Here is a 23,899-nt window from a genome sequence, read left to right as displayed (position 1 = left end):
TATGTGTAACACAACACTACACATGCAGACCACATATAAGACAGTACTTCTCACAACTGCTAAACTTGGTGGGGATAGGGGACAAATGCCCACTGACTGGAGACTGAATAAATTCAGAGTGACTTCTTTTTGGTATACACAAAAGAGTATATGGTTAGAAAAAAGAATGAACTACAGACCCACATAAAGATAAAATCTTAGTAACCTAATATTAAGTGAAAATACAAATCCCTTGTAGACCAACATAAAATATGATTACCTTTTATTGTAACATCAAAAAAAAGTGCAAAACTGGATATGTACATTTTAAAAAACACAAGAGAAAAACAATTCAAGATAAGAGGTTAACTTTGGTGGGGAGAAAAGAAACAGAATAAGGGAGGAGCACAAAGATGTAAGTTATAAAAAAAAACTGCTACTTATTGGATTGGGTGGTAGATTCTGGTTATTCAACTTAAATTTTTCAATAAATAAATTTTAAAGTGGCATGGCCTGAACTGATAAATTGTTATAAACCAAGAATTATAATTAACCAAATTCTATGAACCTAATGTCTATTAAGAAAAATAAGAGTAAATGGGTTCTAAGACTATAATTATTAATGGTGATACTTCTGGAAAACAGGCTGAAAATACCCTTTCCTAAATATTCTCATGATATATATGAAAAGTATACAAAAGCTTAGGGAGAAGAGGGCTCAGAGATAAAATAACACATATGTCTTTAATCTGATAACTAAGGAATTCTGTACTCTGATTAGGAATGAACACAATCACCCAGCACTGTCTCCTTTTTCAACTCAAACCATCCATGCAAACCCAACCTAAGCAAAAATGCTATATCACAGCAAATAAAGCTGAAAACACAGTAAGTTTCAGGCTTATGTGAGCCCAGAAAAATTCCTATATCCACACTCAAGGGATATATAAATATACCTTCATGAAGTAAAAGCAGAAAAATAATACAAGACCTTATGAAACAATTTTGCATCACAGAAGCAATCTTCTGGAGAATTTAGAAAGTCACCTCCATCAGGAATAAATTTATATCATAGTCCAAAAGAATTTCAGAAAATATCTCATTCACATTCTTGATACATTATTAGTGGATACTATATCTTTATAAAACAGAGAGTGTTAATTAGAAGAGAGAAGCAAAATCTGCATGGAAACAAGAAAAAAAATGTTGAAAATAAGAAAAAGGAACGGGAGAGATGATCACAGTAGCAACTGAAACTAAAAACAATGTAAGTAACTTCCAGGAAATACAGGAGAGTGACTACTTATTTGTCTTTATATTTCACCATCTTAAATCTACCAAAGGGGAAAAAAGCCACATTGAACAAAGTTTTACCTCCAACAAAACTGACAAATGGCCATAGATCCCTACAGAACTCCTGGAATAAATCTGTGAGACAATGAAAACGAATTAAAGTACGATGCCTCAATATTACACACTTTTTAATTTCAAGTAAACACAAATATCAGAAAGTAAAAGAAAGGTCATATTAATTTGCAGAAAAATACTAAAGTCAAAGGAGCTTTTTCTTTAGGAAAATTAGGGAAAATCTTGTTGGGAGTCCAATTTTGCAACCTAAAAATGGCATGGGAAACAGGTAACATGGTATGCTATTTTTATTTTCCCAAAAATGGCTCCCTGAGCTGACAGCCTTTTAATTACTGAGCAAGTTGAAAATGCTGAAAGTAGCACTGATCCAACACACATCTGAATTATGGCCACCCAGAAGATCTAACTAATGTCACCCTTTTTTCTTCCATAAAATAATTCAATGACTATACAATATTACGACTATGTTCTAGCCCTCTAATTATACTTCTACGGGTAATGATAATAGAGCCCAAGTCATGGCAAAATTTTCTAGATTCATGTAATGTTCTATATCTTAATAGTAGTTTGGATTACATAGGTGTATACATTTGTCAAAAATCAGTTAATTCAGTGAGCGCTTCCAGAATGGCGAAGTTAGGACCTATGAAAATCTGTTCATTTTTAAAAGCAACAAGAACAACCCAAAATATTGTCAAAATCAACTTTTCAATAATTCTACAAGTTAACTAAAGTCCTGCAACAATCCAAAGAGTGTTTATTCAAGACATATGACTGAATCTCGGCAGGAACAGCTAGCTAGCTCTATAATGTGTTAACATGCCCTATCCCATGTCCCTCTCACCAGCTCCACAGGAATCTTGAAAACCAACAGCCCTGCAATCCTGGTGAAAACCAGCAGCTTAGGAGTCTGGAATAAGTCTGGAGTTCCCCAAAAGTGCCTACCCATAGGACTGTCATTACTGGATTGGACAGTTCCCTAGAAAACTCCACTCGCAGGGTTTGTCTTCATTTGACCTAACTCAGAACTTGCTCACTGTCAACAGCTTTTTCCCTGAGCCATTTGTCAAAAACAACCAGTAGCAATTGTTTATCACAGCTGCCTAAAGCAATGAAAACAGTTGGGAGAAAACAAGAAACTGGCCAAACCCTTACAAGAAAAAGATGGGGAATGAGAGATCCATAGCCGTTTTTAAAAGCTCCAACATATTCAGGAGAATTGAGAAGATCACACTCACGTGTGAGCATGTACATATACATGCTCAAGAAAGAATTGGGAAAGCCCTAACGCTCATATCTGGCTGACTCTGAAGTTTTGTACAAGCAAGAAGTAAAAGGCTAATAAAAAGTTGTGAGCTTCCTGCTGGAACACTAGAAACATAGCCCAAAATACACACAGAACTCCCAGCAAAAGCTGGGAGATGTACTGGTTCTAGATGTTTAAGAAAATCACTTGCTGACCACTAAGCTGAGCAGAGACTTCAGTGGCAACACAAGACAAAGAATATAGATTCTACAGAATTAGTTTAGGGAAGTCACTACACAAACAACAAAAACTAGAAACAATGAGCCCTGGGGGAGGGTACAAATCTGATTTCCAGAGCTGCCACATTATATTATTTAAAATATCCTATTCTCAACAAAAATTATATGTGTCACACCAAGAATACTGCATTTGGCCCACACTCAGGAAAAACAACAGTCAGTAGAAACCATCCCAGGGAAAGGATAGGCACTGAACTTACTAAAGATTTAAATCAGCTATTGTAAATACATTTAATGAACTAGCAGAAATCATGTTTAATGAAGTAAAGTATGAGAACAGTGTTTCACAAAATAGAGAATATCAACAAAGAAATTATTTTAAAAGAATCAAACAGAAATCCTGGAATTGAAAAGTAATAACTGAAATGAAAAAAATCAGTTAAGTGCTTCAAGAGTAAATCTGAGTTGGCAGAAGAACTAGTGAACTTAAAATGCAGATAGACTGAGGTATATTCAGTCTGAGAATCAAAAAGGACAAACAATGAAGAAAAATGAACAGAGCCTCAGAGAAATATGGGACATTATCAAGCATATCGATATATGGATAACAGAAGCCAGAGAGAGAGACTATTTGAAGAAATAATGGCCAAAAACTTCCCCAATTTGATGAAAACATTAATCTACATATGCAAGAAGCTCAAAACAGGATGAACTGAAAAATATCCAAACTTAGACGCATCAAAATCAAACTTTCGAAAACCAGAGAAAAAGATACAATCTTGAAAGCACTGGTCACATACAAGAGATATTCAATGACTGATTCTTCATCAGAAACCATGGAATCAGGAAGTTGTGGGCTAACATATTCAAAGTGTCGACAGAAAAAGACTGTCAACCAAGAATTATCTAGTACAAGTAGCCTTCAAAAAAGGTGAGATTAAGACATTCCCAGATGAACAAAAACTGAAGGACTCTATCATCAGATCTGTCTTAAAGAAGCTATTAAATAGTGTCCTTTAGACTGAACTGAAAGGACATTAGAAAGTAACTTGAATACAAGAAGAAATAAAGATTAGAGGTAATTTATACAAATAGAAAAAGACAATATAAATCTAGTATTTATAACTCTTCTATCTCATTTAAAAAGATAGCTGCATAAAGCAGTAACTATAAAATTGTACTCACAGGGTTATAATGTATAAGGATGTTATTTATGTAAAAACAGTAAAATAATAGGAATGAAGCTATGTAAGTGTAAAGATTTTGTGTGTTATTGACATTTGTTGGCATTAATCGAAACTGAACTGTTATAAACTAAAATGCTAATTGTAATCCCTAGAAAAACTAAAAAAGTAGATTAACAACTATTAAAAGTAAGTTAATGATTGCCAGGAATGAAGGAGAGTGACTATAAATGGGTACAAGGTTTCTTTTGGAGTAATGAAGATGTTCTGAAATTAGTGATGATGGTTGCACAACTTTATGACTATACTCAAAACCATGGAATTGTATGCTTAATATGCTGGGTTTTAATGCATATGAATTATATGGCCATAAAAACTAAATTCAATGAAGATACACTTAAGACAGATGTGAGCATTTATTGTATGTAAATTACACCTTAAAAGAAAAAAACTGAATGCTAAATAATGATATCGATGCTTAAAGCATGAAGAGAAAGTTTACTGATATCTGTAATTTATTTGAACTCAATCAAAAATTAAGATGAACTGAAGGTTAGTAGGATAAATAGGTATGTGGTAAAGCAACTGTCAATGGTAGAAACTAGGTATAAGTATCTGGGCACTAAAGAATTTCAACTTTTCTGTATGATGGAAAATGTTCATAAAATGTTCAGAAAAGAATTGTGCTCAGAAAACACTCAGATCCAGGTTGTCAACCATTCTATAACTAGCCTAAAAAATAAAAATTTCATGAAAGAATAAAAGAAACTAGAGAGACATAACAAAAGGAAAAAACATCTAAATAAGGCCATTATATCAGATATTCTGAATTGATAAATTTCTTGGGTGTGATAAGATATTAAGGTTATTTATAAGAATTTCCCTGTGGAGGAGATACTGCAACTTACTTTCAAGTGATTTAAAAGAAAAAAATGCAAGACTGTGTGTATGTGTGTACCTAGGTAGGATAGAAGATAACAAATGTGGCAAAATGCTGATTGCTAAATCTAGGTGAAGGATATATGAGTGCTAATACTGTTCTTTCAACTTATTTGTTGGCTTGAAATTTTTCAATATAAAAAGAGTAGAGGAAAGGATAGTACCAAGGTGATAGTTATAAAAAATACTGTCAGATTCAAACTCACCTCATTTACCTCTATTTTCCCCTTCGTGTACTATGGTCTAACCACAGTGGTCTCTCAAACGAAACAAGCCACTCACAATTTCGGGGTCTCTATGTTTGCTGGTAGACCTTCTACTTGGAATATTCTTCACCTATGTCTTCATTTGAGTACTTTCTTCTTTCAAGCCTCAATTCAAACATAACTTCAAAGAGGCCGCCCTCTTTTCTAATCACCTTACCTAAAGAATATGGCCATTGGCTTTAACATATTTTTTCAGTATTTTCTTAACAGCTATAATCAATAACTGAAATGACTACAATTTTTTTGTTTACTTGTTTTTCTCTCTACAACAAAAGAAGCTACATGCCAAGAGAGTCAGTTGTTTTGTACTTTTAGGATGTCCTTCCTTTTCTTCCACAGCCTGTCTCCTATGACATACATCTTTATATCCAGTAAAACTAAACTGGAAGCAGCAGAGCAACTGATAATTTTTTCCATACGAGTAGAAGCCAGGGGAGTGAGGGAGTACACCTGATGCCAACAGAAATTGGATTGGGTCAAGGGACTATTACTGGACTCATGGACAGTATGAGTACATAATAGCTATAATAACATCTGATTGTTTACTGACACAATATCTATAAAGCTAGAGCCAAAGCCAGCAACAGGTAGATTCCTACCAAAAATTAAGCAAAATTTCCCTAACATTTGCACTAAATTTAAAAGTTTATGTTGTGCTAAAATCTAGTTAAAAATCAATGTCCCATGAATCCAGTTAAGATTTAACTTTAATAAACGGTAGACTCTACTTCTACTCTTCCATTTAACATTTTTCTGACTTTTATTTAGCCCAAACTACCATCTGTTCTCCTTTCTCTTCTACTTAATATTTCTATTGTATACTTCTTTATGTGTATTTTACTTTAAGTGGGATGTACTCATGAAAATACTGAAAAAGAATGGCTGCAGAAAAGTATGAGGCCAAGAATAAGAATAACTAAAATGATATTCACTGATTGCTTACCATATGCCAGGCTCTATTCTAAGGATCTTACATGTACTCACTCACTTGGTCTTCACAAAACCTTATGAGATATTATCCACATTTTATAGATATGTCAACTGAGACAGAGAGAAGTACCTTGATCAATTTCATACAACTAATAAAGCTAGAACTCAAACCAGGCCAAATAATTCCAGAGCCCTTGTTCTTCCCTACTTGCCTCTCACCATGACACTGTAAATCTTTACAAATTTGATGAAAATTCTGAGCGTGCTGACATTTCAGAAATGAGAAGGTAAATATGCTAACTATATTAATTTTTAACACATTATTGAGAATGATCCTTAAATCTGGATGACTTTCCTTGACACAAGCAAGAGCGAAATGGGAAATGAACAAATACTAACTATTTAATAAGAATGCCAACAGACACTTCTCAAGTATGTCTCCTAAAGTACGCAATATAGCTTAAAATATCAAAAGATTTGTGGCACCAGAATTCAGATAATAGCCCAAGGACCTAAATCTTTACATCCCTGACAGCTTCTAGTATATTTTGTTCCTCTGTGATGTTTTCATTCAGGATATTTTCTACAAACACATTCTGAAACAAAACTCCTGACTAGATTCTATTCCCTAACAGCTGTAAATGTTTTGTAGTGACAGAGCCCTGAAAGTAGAACAACAGTGAGGTCAACAGAACTACATGCGGTTCACTAGACATTTTCAAAGTGATATCACGTGATTTCTAAAGCCTATTTTTAAAATCATTCTACTTTTCTAGAGGCCACACAGCTTTTATCAAATTTAATAAGGATAGGGAGAAAACCTCCAAAGTATTCAACATCTCAACATAACTCCTATATACCTCAGGAAATGGGGGAAAAAAAAAAAACTGTTCAATAGAAGGACACAATATGATTTACATAGTTTTGACTATTTCTAAACTAAGTATTGATCATAAAAACTCCATAATATAAAAATCTAATATGCTGATAACATCAAAACCTCCAATGTATCATGTATAACTAAAGAAATATGAGTTCTTATCCTTATTAACACCCAGCTGCCCATAAAAAAGTGAGTAAGGTTTTCTAACCTTTCAAAGTCACCTTGCCTTGTAAATTTTGACAACCTATACACGGCCCAATTGTTAAGCTGTTTAGAGGTCATTCCTCTTCCATTATCTATCACTGCAACGGCAGGTTTTCCTTGTGTTTCATCAAAATGCTATGAAATAAGTTCAAAAAGACAAAAGGTCAAACCAATATTAAAAACGTAAAAAGTTAAATACAGAAAAAGTGATTCAATAGGCTCACTCATATATTGTTGGTGAAAGTGTAAATTAATACAATTATCTAAAAGGCACTTCAGCTGTATGAATCAAAAGCCTTAGAATTCTTCATGTCCTTTAACCCAGAAATTCCATTTCTCAGAACTTGAGGAATGAACTGGAGACATGTATAAAGACCTATAAGGGTGTTCATTATGCCAGCATTACTTACAATGGCAAAAATATAGGAAAAAATCTAAATGTTCAACAATAGTAAGCTGGTTGATATTACATTGTAAATTATAATTTACATTATATTATAGCCAATAAACCAAACTGCAGCAATGGTACACTATATTGCAGAATATTCATAATATGGTGATGTTTACAACATATTTACTGTCAAAGAAAAGGAGAAGATAAAAAAACAAAATGTACACCATGATTACACATATATGTATACATATATGCACAGAAAAAATGGCACATAAAAGTTTTAACAATGGATAAAGATATCAGATTTCTTCTACTTTTAGTTTATTTTCTAATTTTTCTTCAATAAACTTGTACTACTTCTATAAAAGGAAAAGTTAAACTGTTTTATTTTCTTACCAATTTGATCTGTATTTTTCTAATCCCAGTGTTACGAGAAGTAGCAGACAATGAATTGTCAATTAATTCGGCAAGAGCAAATGCTGGAAGAGAATGAGAACACATTATTGCTTAAAATTTCCCTCCTAAACACTTGATACAAAATTTCAAAGTAGAAGAAACTCTGAAGTACCTTAAGCCACCACTTTTATTTTCTAAAGAACGAGAATTAAAGTACTATCCTGATCCTAATGATGTAATATGTAATTAGAGGCAACATCACCAATCACCACTAGCATAAAAAAACAGTCATCAACCAGTATTTCTATAGCATTATATGGCATGAGTTGGCCACCTATGATTCCTGCCTTAAGGAGTTTATACTCTAAAGATAGACATACAGACATAAGAGACAGAAGACCATAACCTTAAAATCAAACAGTACTCTGTGGTATGTAATTACATCATGCAGAAGTCAAAAGTAAGCATACATAGAGATATTGAGGCAAATATAAAGCAACTATAAAAGTGTCTATTAAAAGCTAATTTAAATATAGAAATCTTATGACTCACAGCAAATTGTCAAATGGCAGAACATGTCTGCTTAACTGACATAGATTATTCATTTCCTACTACACAACCAACTTGACATTCTATTTATCACTGGCTCTGCATTGTTCCTAATATTTTCCTTTTAGGGTCACTACTCAAACTATTTCTCACTTTTATTCCCTTAATTAAAAAGGGGAACATACCAAACTTATGCCTCTTTCTTCCAATGAAGCTTATCCCAACTAAAGCTGTAATTAATCCACAGAGTCGTACTCTAGCAAGCACTTTCCCACTATGACCATTTACAGAATGGCTATGTTTATAAACCAGCTAGTAATCAGAAATATATAAGGAGCTGGCTAAGGGCAGTAACTCTAAAAAATGGAGAAAGAATACTTTTGTAGGAAACGGGAGGAAAAAAAAAAGTTAAGAGAAATTTGGAAGAAAAAAAATTAGTAAAATTTGGTATTTGATTAGATATAAAAGGAGAAAGAAAAAGAAATCCAAGATGGTTTTGAATCTTTGCTTCAGAAGACTAAATAAATGGTCAAATTTTCCCACAAAGGAAAACTTTAGAGAGGAAGAAAGAAAAATTCAGTTTTAGATGCTATGGCCTACCACTATATCAAGTTCAATGAGTAGATGTGTTCCTCAGGGTGCTGGAACAGATATTTTGCTTAACTGAGAGAATAAAGACAGCCAGAGATAAAGGTTTTTGCTTCATTAAAATAGAATAGTTAAGGCTTGGATCAGTTCACTAAGAGAAAAGTATAAAAAGATCAGCATGAGTTGAAGAAATGTCCACCATAAGATCAAGAATAACCAGAACTAACACCAAAGGCAAAGGAAAGAGAGGCAGGGAAAGACCCAGGAATATAATAAAGTAACAAAAATCAAAGCAAGAGTTTGAACAGTGAGATTCTCTGCTTATTCATATAAAGACAGTAATGAAAACTGGTACAACCAATCTGGAAGGTAATTAAGCTATATCAAAACTCTTAGAAATTAATATATCTATTGACTCCATGATTGTACATTTAGAAATTTATCCCCAGAGAAAGAATTAAAGATTCATTCAATATGCAAATATTTAAGCACCTACAATTTGCCAGACATTGTTCTATGAACTAAACGCAACAGACAAAAAGTCCTGTTCTTATGGAATTAACATTCTAGTGGAGGAAGATGGGAAATCAAATGTAATCATAGTAAATTTAGAAGGTGGAATATGCTATGGAGAAAAGAAAGCAGAAAAAAGAGATCAAAAACAGTAAAGGCATAGAGAGAATACAGTTGCAATTTTAAATAGAGCGATCAGGGTAAGTTTTGTTAAGAAGGTAACAGGTAAACAAGACCTGAATGAGGTGAGGGAATGAGACAGAGGCTGAAAGGGCATTCCAGGAGAGGGTCCTAAGCTGAGAATAAAGCTAGCACTGCAGTGGTGTGAACAAGCAAGAAGTGTTGTGGAAACAAAGTTAGAGAGGTATAAAGCAGAGTTGCCAATGTTATGTATGTAATTGTAAATATTTTGGGCTTTATTCTTAGCGAAATGGGAACCATGGATGTTTTCAGTAGAAGAACACAATCCGACTTCTCAGCCCTTATATGGACATGAAAAGAGACAAATTAAGAGGCCTGTATATAATCTAGGTGATACAATGGTGCCTCAGACTTGTGTGAGCAATAGAAGTGGTGAGAAGTGGTCACTTCTAAAGACAGAAGATAGTAACAACAGGATTTATGGACAGATTGAATGAAATGTATGAGACAAAGAAGAATCAATTTGATTTTTGGCTTAAGAAACAATGAAGACAGAGCAATGATCAATTTGGATGGGAAAACTATGTGCAGTATAGGGCTGAGTGAACAGATCAGGGTTCCCATCTTAGATATTCTAGTGGAGATGCCACATGGATAGTTGGATAAACAAAACTGGAATTCAGGAGATAAGTCTGGCATTATTTTCAACATTTAACTGGAAATAACCATTTCTTACCACTTCCATTTGAGAGTCAAAGTCATAAAGATGGTATTTAGAACCATGAAACTTAACGGGATCACCAAGGAAGGAAGATAAAGGACCAAGGACTAAGCCCTGAGGCACTTCAACATTAAGAAGGTGGGGAGATATGTCAATTATACCTCAATTTTTTAAAAGGTGGGAAAAGAGGAGAGAGAAGACAGCCAGAGGTAGAAAATAGAGTATGGTCTCTCAAAAGCCAAGTGAAGATTTATCAAAGAGACAAAACTGATAAACTGCCAAATAATGCCTTAAGTAAAACAAAAACTAAAAATTGATCACTGGATTTAGTCACTAGTAACCTTAAATGAATAAATACAGAACAGAGAATAGGAGAGAGTCGGAAGAGAGGCACTGCTGACAGTGAACACAGTCGACTCTTAAGGAATTTTACTGTAAACAGGAGCAAAAATCTGGGCAGTAGCTGGTGGAAGACATGAGATCATGATGTTTTTAAGTTGGAGAAATAAAGACTGTTTTTTGTGTGTGTGAAAAGAACAAGGTCAGGGGTAATAAATATATTGATTACAAGTTCAAGCTCTGAAGTCACTCTGCTAGGGTTCAAATCCTAGCACCAATACTTACAAGTGGGATGGCCTTTGGCAAGTTATCTAAAATCTCTCGGCCTCAGTTTCTTCTGTAAAATAGGGTCATTATCTAATATTAGGTACCACATAGGATCAAGGATGAAATGAGAAAATGTTCATAAAGCACTTGGCACAGTGCTTGGTACTGCAGCTGGGAGGAGTAATAGTATCAGTAGCACTTAAGGTAAGGATGTGCACAAAGACTTAGTTACAAGAATAATCAGTCATCTGTAATTTAAAAAAAAACTGAAATAACCTAACTATCTAATAAAATTGTTCAATTTTTTATTATCTAAACAGTGTTTAACTATTAAAAACAATTACATATTGCCAATATATACTGAAGATGTTCATTTTATTTTAAACAAAAAAAAAAAGTAGGCTAAAGTAGTATGCATCATCTAAAAACCACTAATACAGAAAAAAAATTTTGCAGAGGTCTGAAATACCAAGTGTTAGTGGTGGTTAAATCAGGATGGTAGACATATGGATATTCTTTATGTTCTTTTTGCTAACTATGTTTTCTAATTTCCTACAAACTATAATGCATCTACGACAAAAATATTTTTTAATAAGAAAGTTTATAATGAACATCTAAGTAGTATTAAACACTTTGGCAAAGTCCAGACGGAAAAGACTCTCTGATTTCTAAAGATCACTAGCAAACAATCCAAAGGTAAGATAAAAGCTGACAAGCAGTAAAGATAGAAGGAAATAAAGAAATGGAGACCAGAACACAAATCACTTGTACAAATCAGCTATACAAATTTGCAAGATGAAACAATTATTTTTCTCAATTGGGAGAGGTATATAGGAGGCCAGGAAGAATAATTCCGGAGAGTATAAATGAGATAGAAAAATGTGTAGGTTCAAGATCTCTGAGTTGAAAAGGAATGAATTCTAGTATTAGGTTAGTTTTAAAAGAGCAGTATCTCTACTTTGAAGTAAGATGACATACAAAAAGAATTATATTGTGATGAAGAAAGAGCTCGCAATGACTTGTCGGTCTTCTAATAAAGTAGAAAGAGAATTTTTTAAAGTGAAGGAATGGAACATGTGATCAGGAAATAAAGTAATCGTTTATCAAAATTAGTATAAATGGAATACTTACGCAAAGGATTTTGTCCTTCACTTGCATAATATTCATACATGCCACTTTTAACCAGTGTGTCATAGTGAGGTAGGAATTCAATTCGTTCTTTTGTAGCTGTTAGTAATAACTGATTGACTGAATGTAGCAGGTATAGAGTAACTCCATCTTTAACAGTTTCATCTGTAATCAAAAGGTAATACCTTAAGTGCAAAGCTAGCATCAGAAACACAATGAATTTAAAATTCTGAATATGCAAATAGTACCTATGAAATATCTTTAAAGATGATACAGGAAAACCCCCAAACACTGACTCAATCTCTAAATTCAGTTTTGTTTTGTTAAAAATATCAGTTGAATAGGCCCAAATACTTCCACTATCTGAAATTCCCAATTCTTGATAAGTTAAATTATCACCAGAAATCAGATGAGGAATTACATTAGAGTATTATCAACAGGAAAGGAGAAGGATGATGAAATTCAAAATGAATCTGGCGTGAAAAACTGGCAGGTCTTACAATCTAATTGGGTAAAAAAAGATAAGGGAAGAATTCAAGTTGGTTAGAATTCATTTCTTGAGGGCCTCCACGAAGACCTGTGGCTAGGTGTTGGGTAAGGTCTCATCTTCTGTTGCCTTAAATGTTATGAACTATTTTTCTATAATTTGGCTGGAAAAATATGACCTCAGTACAAAATGTGAACATATATACAGTTTCTTCCCCAATTCCAACGAAGTAACCAAAATCATCAATAGTTTTTACATGTTTATCTATGAAATCAAATAGTTATTACCCTATAATGTACTAGAACATATTAAATATAAAAGTATGAACTTAACATTGCTTACCAAAATTATCACAGGTAATTTCTTTTCTACTTGTTGTTGTAATAACAAACTTCTCTTCAGGTGAAATGCCAAGTGTCTATCCAAAATAGGAATAAAATCAATTATTATCAAAAGAAAGAAATGCAACAATCAAGTTTACAAAAATATGAAAATATTGATAGTATATTATAATCTTGGAACAATTATGTTATTTGTCCAAGAAACATAAGTCTTCACATTTAAAAATTTGCCTTTCATAATTAAGTACAAATCCATAAATTACCTATTTGCTTAACGAAGATGTTTTTTCTGCTATTATATACCACCTAGGACCACAAGTGAATAGGTGGGACAATTTGGAAATGTTTTAGCATCAGCAGGGCCTCCCAGAAACAGGACATTATTTCACATCAATGTATACATAAACTTATTTGCAGCAAAGCATTAACATAATACATGTTCATATAGAGTATGTTAAAAAAAATGTTAATAAAAAAGCACTAGAAGAAAACAGAGGTTACTATTTTATAATATTGAGGTAAAAATACTGTGCTATGCAAGGGTGTCCGTATTAAAGAATCTTTATCTATTATAACTTACCCTTCCAAAAGAATAACTTTAAAAAATTAAGGCAAATTATAAATTATGGGGGAAGGGGGTTGCAAGAGGAGACATCATCCTTAGGAGAAAAAAGTCTTCATAAATCAAGATGAAGATCAGCAAAGAGCAAAAACACATGAACAATCAAACAGAGAAAACAAATAAATGACCAATGAACATATGAAAAACTGAAATTTTACAACCAAAAAATATGAAAATTAGAAAAACAAGTTAATGTTTTCATTAAAATTTTACACATCTTTAAAATTATAAGACACAGGATCTTTCTAAAATCTAATGCACGGTTAAGAGAAAAGGCTGACTTCTGCTTCAGGTAATGAGGGACTAGTTAATCTAGACAACCTTACCACCGAAGACAACTAAAAAAATCTAGACTAATAATACTCAAGTCTTCAATAGTGATACCTAAAAACTCTTACCTGTCACTACTTAAATTAAGATGTCAACTCCTTACTCTGAATATTGACAAACTAAAGAGAAAGAATAAAGCATTTATTCTGCTTTTTCATACTAAGTGTATTTCAGGGTAACCAAACAGCTCTAGTCAAAATGAAGCAAAGTTGTTCTTTAAAGAATGCCAGCTAATAAATACAGGATAATGGCAATCAGAATATCACTATCAATGAACAGACCATCAGATTAAAACTTTATTAAGGAGGGATCCAACTGAAACCACCTGAGTCCCACTAATTCGATCTTAGCATTGAGGAAAAGGGGTGAAATATCCATTTATTATGTGCCTCTTGATGTGATGTAATATGAAGTACCAGAACCACCTATGAAGAATTCTCGGCTTCCCCAAAGAAGTTGAACCTAAATTGTGATTACAAGTCTTTAAAAATAACTTCTAGTTTACAGGATATATGGAGATAGAATGAGTTAAATTACACCATAAAAGAGCACAGACAAATCTAGAATGTGAAATATTAAAGAAAAACCTGCTTGACTTCTTCAGCAGATCAATGTCAGGAAAAACAAAAATGAGACTGGGGGAAGGGGGTTTTGTTCAAATATACTAAATTTTAAAAGAATTGAGAAAAATAATAAAGCAAGTTCAATATAAGGACCATCTTGGGATTCTTGTTTAAACAAACCAACGATAAAGAGACATTTTTGAGATAATCAAGATATCCAAATATGGACTGTGCTATTAGATAATATTTAAAATGTTATTTTTTGATGACTTGATAATAGAAATGCATATATGAGTGAACAAACACCTGGAATATAAAATAAAAGACAAAAATGCTAGTGTGGTAAATACTTAGTAACTGTTGAATCTGGATGATGCGTATATTTGGGTTCATTATACTACTATCCCTATATATGTTTGAAGCTTTTTATTAAAAAAATTCTACTTTAAAATATACTATAATACACCAGTGGGAGAGAATAGAGGACCTTGAAAGAGATCCACACATATATACCTAGGGAGCTTGGCAAACAGGAGAGGTGACATTACAAATTGGAAGGGAAAGAATAAACTACTCAATGAATGATACTGAGACAACTAGTTCATAGAAATAGGTAAAATGAAATCCCCATCTCAACATAAACAAAAATAAATTATTGAAAAAAAGAGATAATTTTTAGAAGATAGAATAAAAGGTTTTCTGAAAATATACAAAAATTACAAGCCATGAAGGAAAAAACTAGAAAATATGAAAATATGCTCATCCTCACTAGTTAACAGAGAAATTAAAACAACTCAATTATCATTCCCATGAGGCTGTCAAAAATTTTCAGTCCTGATAATATAAAGTATAGGCCTCCATATAGGGAAATTAGACCTTATACATTGCTGATAGGACTGAAAACTAGTACAACTGTAACAAAAAGCAATTTGGTATACCTGAGTAAAATTAAAGATACTCATATTCAATGCAATTCCGCCCTACAGAAATGATGCTATGAATATAAATGGAGGAAAGATTCGGTTTAATAAAAATAAAAACTGTCATTACAAATCTTTATTAAGTTTTTGTGTAATCTCTACTTTTTAGTTCACAAGGACTTTATTTCTACAATGTTCCAACTGTTAGGTCATGTGCTTTTGCATCCTACAGAACAAAATTTGTTTTTATAGTTACTATAAAACTATGTGCCAAACTGAATTTTTAAGATCTGTGCAGCACGTCTATATTTAATTATTTAATTATATTAACTAAGTGTTTATATTTAATTATTCCATACAATTTTGCCACAATTCTATTATTCAATTATGATATGTAAGCTATCTTTTTCTATGCTTTACCTATAATTCTGCATAAAAATTAGTTCTCGAATTCATAATTTTTATAGCTGATACCTGACAAAATATTTTTACATTGTTTTTATTCAAGATATACCCTTCTCTTTCCATATTTTTGATCTAAAATCTATCTTACCAGAAATAAACTAGTCTTTCAAGCATTTGTACTACCTTGGCCTTGATTACAGATATATTTCTGACTTTCTCTACATGAAAGCAGTATAATATTCTATTCGGGCATGAGTCTTGATAAAGCTTTTTCATTTTTATAAAAGCACTTCAATCCCACCTTCTTCTGGGCTGTTAAAGCATATGGATCTGCCTTTAATGAATAATATAAAGTACCTGCCCTTCATGTCTTTAGGTCAGCTGCAAACTATCTGCAGCCTAATTTCTCTCAAAAGTCAATTTCACCCTTGCATTAAGTCAGTCGGAAACTATATACTTCAATACACTGCTATGAAACTGCAAACTAGCCTTTAAAGATTTGTGCTTTGGCATTATATTCAATGGCACTGCTCCTGGAACACTCATATGGCACTTGAGAAATCTCTACAAAACCTCAGGTGGTAACTGATTAAAGCAGCTTGCACTACCCTAAATAACACATACTCTAACTTGCATTAAAGGACAAGAAAAGCAGCAGCCTTCCCTATCTGTAAGGATGTTGTCCATTTTAACGCTCAGGATTTGGGAGGAATCTAGGGAGAAATTTTGCTAAAATCAAAGCTTTACTGCCCTAGCAGTGGGAATGTTTTTATTTTATGGATATTGTAGATTTTCTAACAGTAATCTTTACTTCTTTGTTTTGACTTCTAAGAAATTCAAATCTGTTTCATGGCTCAGCACTGGTTTAAGATATTATAAGGTGAGTTCTCATTTATTAACTCTCCTCAGGTTACTATTCCATTCTTTCTGACATCTATCTTTTTTTACTTTTTTCCCCTTTCATCTTTTGGAATTTTTAACAAAATGTACCCCATGTATAAAATGTTTTTTTGAAGGAAGAGATTAATAGCTATAAACTATTAGGTAAGGCTCCTGCCTCCGAGGAGCATAAACTATTTAAAAAAAGTACAATGGTGTAACTGCCAGGGTAGGGTAACAAGGTATAGAGGAACCATACAAAGGAAAAAGTAGGCATTTCCTCAAAATTGGGGTTGGAGAGGAGGGTTAGCACATAAGGGATTTAATATCTGGACATATTTAAGAACTAACAAAATGAGTCATTTTCTAATCTTTGATTCTGCAAGGACACAAGGGCTCAGGTGAATCAATAGCTGCTTACCACAGGTCTAAGGCTTCTTCCAGATTTACCCTTTCCTCTTCCTCTTGACTGTAACCTTTTTTCCACTAGGTAAGTTTTCCCTCAAATAACAGTTTTGGATCCATAATACTTTATGGCACTACAAACCTTATTGGTTTATGTTTTAATGAAAAACTTTAATTTAGCGCACTATTTTTCCTCTTCCGCCTAACAAGGAAAATGAAGGCTTTGGTAGATCATGTGGGCATTGTGGATGTTTTAAAAAAAATTTAAAAATTAAAAAAAAAACAAAAACTCCAAGATTTAGAATCAAACATACATAGATTCCAATCCTGATTTTACTGCTCATTAACTGTATAACCTTGGACTTTAATTCAGTAATTTCATTCAGTTTTTCATGTATGTAATGTAGACAAGGTTATGGGATTAGGTGGCATAATCTAATGATGCTTTAAAAAGCAAATTCTCAAAAAAAAGTAGGCTTCCTTTTCTTTATCTTAATAGCTCCTGTCTCACTGCTCATCAAATTTAACCATCCGTTCTAGCAGAAAAAAAGTGGGAAAGAGGTAAAGTATTAGTCAAAGGAAATATTTTCCTTGGTTTTCAATTTAAAATATTGAAGGACTAGAATAAATATCTCGGTTCTCCATAACAAAGAACTTCATTTGAGGCGTTATAGCAGAAAGTATATGAATTCTGGGTCTGAATCCTAGTCTGACTGTACTATTTGACTTAAGTGAGTTGCCATCTCCAAAAGTGAGTTTCCACTTCCGTAATAAGAGGCTAATAATACCTTCTCTATCTAACAGTTACTGAGACTTCTCACAGGGAAGAATTTATTTCTAGAGGAAAGGTAAATTAGTACAACTTGTCTGAAAAGCAATTTAAAACTATGTATCAAGAGCTTTAAAAAAATGTTCCTGATCTTTGATGTAGGAATTTCACTTCTAAGATTCTAAGCTAAAGAAAAATAAAGAAATGGAAGACTGTATTCAAAGACGTTTATCATGTCATTACTTAAAATTGAAAGTTATATAAATGTTAACAAAAAGGGAAGATTTGGTTATGTAAACAGTGATACTAAACAGACCATTTCAAACTTTATAAAGACTACTTGCATTAAAATAGAAAAGTACTGACATTATTAAGTGAAAAAAATAGACTATAACCACCAAAATATGATGTAGACTTTGGGTGGTGAGTACACAATGCAATATACAAATGATGTATTATAGAATTATACACTTGAAACATGTTATTAACCAATGTCACCCCATAAATTTAACAATTAAAAAATGTGGGGTAAAGTTCGAAAGAAATAACCCCAAGTACCAACAGTGATTAGAAATTTTACAGTGAGTAAAAGTTTCTCTCTGGCTCTATATTTTCTTTAATGTGCTGATATTTTTACAATAAAAATAATAAACATAAAGAGTTTCCTTTTTGTTGGATGGTTCTGAAAACAAAATATTCATCAAAAAAGAAGCATTCTTTCATTCACCCTTCAAACACATGGAAATCTACCATATCAAGGCAAAGAATGAACTAAGTTTATACATTTTTGTCTTCATTCAAATATTCATTCTAATTTTGGCATTTACTATGAGCCAGGCACAGTTCTAGAAACTGGGAATACAGCTGTGAACAAGTTAAACTCCCTGGTCTCACGTCGCTTGTATACTATGGGTTTGATTTCAATCATTTCGGCAACTATAGTTATGTCTCAAACAGTACTAAATCATCAGCCTACTCAAGATAAAAGTTTTACGCAAACTTCGTTTTCCTTGACAACTAAGAGTTCTTGAGAGCTTAACAAGAACCTCAATGCAGGGCATGACAATATCCCTTCTTTAAAGCTCAGGCACCACCACCACGTCACATCTATAAAACACTTAACAGTTTAAGGTTTTCCTACACGGTCATTAATTTTTAAAGCAAACGAATATAGTGGGTATATATACACACATATGTACGGTATATGTATACGTGTGCGTGCGTGTGTATACATACATATCCATATACATATATGTATATATATTTAACCCTTTCTTTGGTGTTCCATAGCTACCTATGGACACCCTTCGAGTTGCTCAGGAACTCCCAAGGGCCCGAGTTCAGAAACCACAATGGCAGCTCCACCTGCGAGACTGACTCTAACAAGTGTTCCCACGAATGAAGGACGCTGCCAGCGCGGGTTGCAAACCTTCTTGACAGGACGACTCGGGAAATTACTGCATCATTTAATGAACCTGAGGTAAATCGACTCCAGGAATTTCACAACGTCTAACCATCGCAACACAAATAGAACCATCAGGTATAACTCTGCTCTCTTCTTAAAAAAATTTTAAAAAGTTTCACACTAAAGAGACACAAGTAGCTTTCCCTCCTGGAAGATGAGCTCTAAGGCCTTAGAGTACTAAGGTCACCACGAACCAATTAAACCCGAGGTCTTAAACCCTGTGCAGAGAGACCTCTCACAAAAGCGCCGGGGGGCAGGAGGCGGCCACGGAGGAGCCGGCCCTGCACTCCGAGACCCGGCGTAGGGCCGGCCCAAGGCTTCCTGCCGCCGGGCTACGGAGATGGCGGGCACTCGGGAGAGAGAAGCCAAGCCGCCGGACCAGGGCCGGGTGACAGGTTTATTGCCCTTAGTGAGAAACTTGGGTTTCTCTTCACCCTCCCAACCCGAACTCTCCCCGCGCATCCCTCCTTCGCCCCTTCGCGTACCTGGCACACAGAGGCACGGAACCCCGCGTAGTCCGAGCGCTCCTCGACCTGCACCACCTGGTCGCCGAGCTCCGACTCTTTCTCACGCCGGTCAAACAAGTACACCGTCCTGCAGCCGTCGCCTCCGCCGCCCTGTCCAGTCCCCACCGAGGGCCCGCCGCCGCCCGCCGCTGCCATATTGGGGGGAAGGAGAAAAAACAGCAGCGCCGGCGCTCAGGGCCCAAGTGCTGGCTCCGCGCGGCGCCTTCAGCTCCAGTCCCCCGGGTGGCGCGAGGCCTCAACCCCGGCGCGCTGCAGCTCCTCCCTCGGCGGCGGCGGCGGCGGCGGCCAAGCAGCCGCAAGCGCGAGGATCACCCGGGAACCGATTCAAACGAGCTCCTGCCCGAACACCACGTCACTTCCGCGGCCCACCGCTCCCGGGGAGGAGGGGGCGCGCGGCGCGCTCCTCGTAGGGTCGGGGCCCGCGCCCGCTGCCGCCCACGCGAGCCTCGCAGCTCGAACCGAGGCGAGAGCCGCCGCCCCGTACTGTGGCGCAGGAGGAAGAGAGGCCGCCAGGCGTCCCGAGGAGGCGGGGCGAGCCGCGCGGGCCGGGGCGGGGCTTCGGAGCCTGGAGCCCGCCTCTTTCGTCCTCGCGAAGTTGGAGGGAAGCGCGGGCCTTCGTGGACGCCTGCGCTCTGGGGGGCGACCCAATAGCTGAGGCGGCAGAGGCAGTACCGGGAGCTGCAGGGGTGGCGTCGGGTGACTAGTTTCTCACGAGCGAAAGGGTCGCTCCTCGCTATTCCCCCAACCGAGCCTGCACGGCCTCGAGCTCGCGGCGCTGCTTCGGCTGTGCCCTCCGCGGCCGGGTCGCGTGAATCCAGCGGCGGGAAGTGTCGGCTCACAGGCCTCGCTGGGTGAAACTTGCACCACAGCAAGCACATGGATCCTCAAGGACAGAAAACACGCCAAGAGACCCTGCAACACCTTTTTCGCCGCATTTCCTAGGGATTCGATGTGGGCTCTAGTGTGGGCCATACAAACAAAGTTGGTCCCTGAGAACGACGGAACCAAGGTTCTGTGACCAACGCAGTCTCCTTCGGCAGGCCTCCGAGGGTCCCGGAGCGCTGACAGCGTTCCCGTGGCTGGAGTATCTCTCTGCATCTGAATCTTCCCACTGTACGCCTTCACCTCCACCTCCGCTCCCGTGTTGCTGAAAACTGTGAATGAGAACACCTATGCCGAAGAGTTACTAGAATTAAATTAGCATTCTTAAAATGCTTTAACATATAGTATACTTTGAATAAAAGCCTTTGTGTTTCATTAAATAGCCTTAAAGTGGGCGTGTAGTGCCCTAACTAGGCAAAATACTGTCATCGTTGGAGTTCTAGGTTTAGTCATTCACCCGGCAATTCTTAAAAACATTTAGTGAATATTTTGTACTTGAGGGTAACATGTAGATTCACTAGCAGACTGGGGTATTTTTCAATTCTCCAATCGAATCTTTTGGGTAATTAGTATATTTTGTTTTACTAGGTTTGCCTAAATCCTTATGGTTAGTTCTGTGGGTAGTCCTCATATCATTAGTGTATCTTAGAAACCTACATTTGCTTGTCCATACAAAGATGTTCCAGAATCAGTCTGTGTGACTAGACAAAGATATTACAGGTAGAACACACGATTGGAACAAAAGTGTAAAGGCATATGTTTGGGTGAACAAATAATAGGCCTGGAAGTGGGGAGAATGGAGCAATAGGTAGTGGAAAACAAAATTGGGCAACTTGATAAAAAAAGATAAGTTGTGGCCAAATGCCGTTTATATTCCTGAAGGGAGACTAGGGGTGAGGCAAAAATCAAAGTAACCCTCAACGCCTATGGGATTTCTTACACGTCTCACGTTTTACCTTTTGAGTTAAAGTAAACTTTCCGTTCTGTTCCATTATGTAATGGTGTTTGATTTAAATAACTCAAGAAAAATACAAATCTTAGTTAATGGGTAAAATGAATTGCCTTTCTATTTCATCAAATTGGGACAAGGTTTGGAAGTTCACCGGCAATTTCTCATTTCTCTGCAATACCAAATTATACAAATACATGAATACAAACAGTAACTCATGTCTTTAGAAGAGATTTCAGGATAATTACTAGGAAGAGAAAGATCCAAAATGCTGCCAGAGGAGTGTACTACAACATTATGAGCAAGTATTGGTGGAAATGATATCTATTTGTTGAGAAGTCAAGTTTTAATCGGTGCCTTTTATGGCAGTATGGCAATCGGAAACAGCCTCAGAACCATTTACCAGTCACTTTTGCTCTCAGAAAGAAACTCCTCAAATAACTTTTTTAGCAAAGAAATGATGTGTGTGTGTCCTTTATTTAATTTTTATCACAAGTAGTAGTTTGAAATGACCCAGTTCCACAACTAGTTCTCTATAAAATTAATTTTTATTTTCATTAGCCATCTTACATAGAAAATAAATATTTATGTCACTGTATCAGTTATCTATTGCTACCTAAGTTATAGTCTAAGAGACAAGAAAGCACACCCTACCCCAAAACCTAATGTCTTCTTGCACAGTTCCCCAGATCTTCCCACCCCAGGATATGGCCCCTTTGAGGTGATATACCACAGACCCAGATCAGAGGTGCTGAGAGGCAGTGAATAATAGCTCTTTACGTCCGCAATTAAAAATGGTTTCCAATAAAACTATATTGTGAAGAATGGGAAGGAAACAGAATGGAAAAGATGAAAAAGTCAAAGAGGTAGAGCCTGAAATTTTGCAGTGGAAAATGTATAGGACTGATGTGTAGTAAATGGGAAGATAGAGTATTTCTTAAGTGGAAGATATATGCAGATACTGACAATACTTGAAAACATGAAAATTTAGATTGTCCAGAGTTAAATGAAGTATTTAATTCTCAAAAGCTGGTAAAGAAAAAGATGGTACAAAAAAAAATCTTTATCTGACAGTAAATCTAATGATAGCTAATCAAAGAAGAGATGCTGCTGACAAACCAAGAAACTTTCACAGCATTTTTGATCCTGAACAAATAATTGGTGTCATAGACAGTAGTGGAGAATTAATGTTTCTTAGAAATGGAAAGATGCAGATCAAGTAGACTTGGTGCTGGCAGAGGCAAATATAAAAGTGTCCTCAAATTGTAATTGCTTTTTATGAAGAGATAAACTTGGCATTCTTGTTCAGAAGATGCTCAATAATTGTTTATATATACATACATATATATGGTTTTATGATTTATTAATGTGAAAAATAATTACATTCTAATGAAAATTAAGTTTGATTTGTTCGTTATGAATAGTATAGAGGGGATTATTGGGTTGCTGTTCATTTTTGTTTTTTTTTTTTACATTCACCAAAACAAAGTGACATTTCACAACGTGAGCAAGTCTATGTTGTTTGGGGATTCCATCATTCTGAGCAACACAAGAAACAGATCACCTCAAGTTAAAATGAAAATCTTCCTGAAGATATAACCTTTCAAATGAAAAAGATAATTCTGTAATTAATTGGACAATTTAAATATTAAGAGTTTAATTGGATAATTTAAATATGATGTAAATAATTTAAATTGGACAATTTAAAGCAGCCTTATTAGAATTCCTACCTACAACTATAGTCATATAAATGCAAGTTTATTTGCAAAACTCCCTGAAAGGAAAAATTTTTACTACCGACAACCTCCCACTCAGACGAGAAAACTAAATAAATACTGGTGTGTCTAATTAGCCAAACAAGGCTTAAATGGGCATTTAAATTTCCTTCTAGAGAACCATTCCTTTACAAAAAGTTGATATCCTTGTGCTATGTATATTGACTAAAAGATCATGATTCATGGAATGTCTTTGCTCATGAAACTAATCATGATGCTACTGTTTAGCATCTAGTGGCCTTAATTAGTGAACAAACTTTTGCAATCAACTTATTGATCTGTATGTTTCAGTTTTTTTCCCAACAC

At 35.3% G+C, this 23,899-nt stretch overlaps 1 protein-coding gene and 1 pseudogene across 1 annotated transcript in view; one reads left to right on the top strand and one right to left on the bottom strand.

Annotated features, from left to right (window-relative positions):
* SMCHD1 (structural maintenance of chromosomes flexible hinge domain containing 1) overlaps positions 1-20,490 on the bottom strand; it is a 142,827-nt gene extending 122,337 nt beyond the window's left edge. Inside the window, exons 1-5 of the mRNA XM_006920053.3 lie at positions 19,946-20,490; positions 13,104-13,179; positions 12,278-12,439; positions 8,029-8,111; positions 7,243-7,373 (exon numbers count right to left, since the gene is read on the bottom strand). Of these exons, the coding sequence (XP_006920115.1) occupies positions 7,243-7,373; positions 8,029-8,111; positions 12,278-12,439; positions 13,104-13,179; positions 19,946-20,122 (629 nt within the window). The 5' untranslated portion in view covers positions 20,123-20,490. The remainder of the gene's footprint in view (positions 1-7,242; positions 7,374-8,028; positions 8,112-12,277; positions 12,440-13,103; positions 13,180-19,945) is intronic.
* A 2,122-nt stretch (positions 20,491-22,612) lies between these two features.
* LOC102883682 lies at positions 22,613-23,141 on the top strand (annotated as a pseudogene).
* The last annotated feature ends 758 nt before the right edge of the window (positions 23,142-23,899 follow it).

Source organism: Pteropus alecto, unplaced genomic scaffold (genome assembly GCF_000325575.1).
Source record: "Pteropus alecto unplaced genomic scaffold, ASM32557v1 scaffold146, whole genome shotgun sequence".
Taxonomy (NCBI): domain Eukaryota; kingdom Metazoa; phylum Chordata; class Mammalia; order Chiroptera; family Pteropodidae; genus Pteropus; species Pteropus alecto.
The sequence above is the reverse complement of the archived record's forward strand: the minus strand, read 5'-3'. Positions and strand labels throughout refer to the sequence as shown.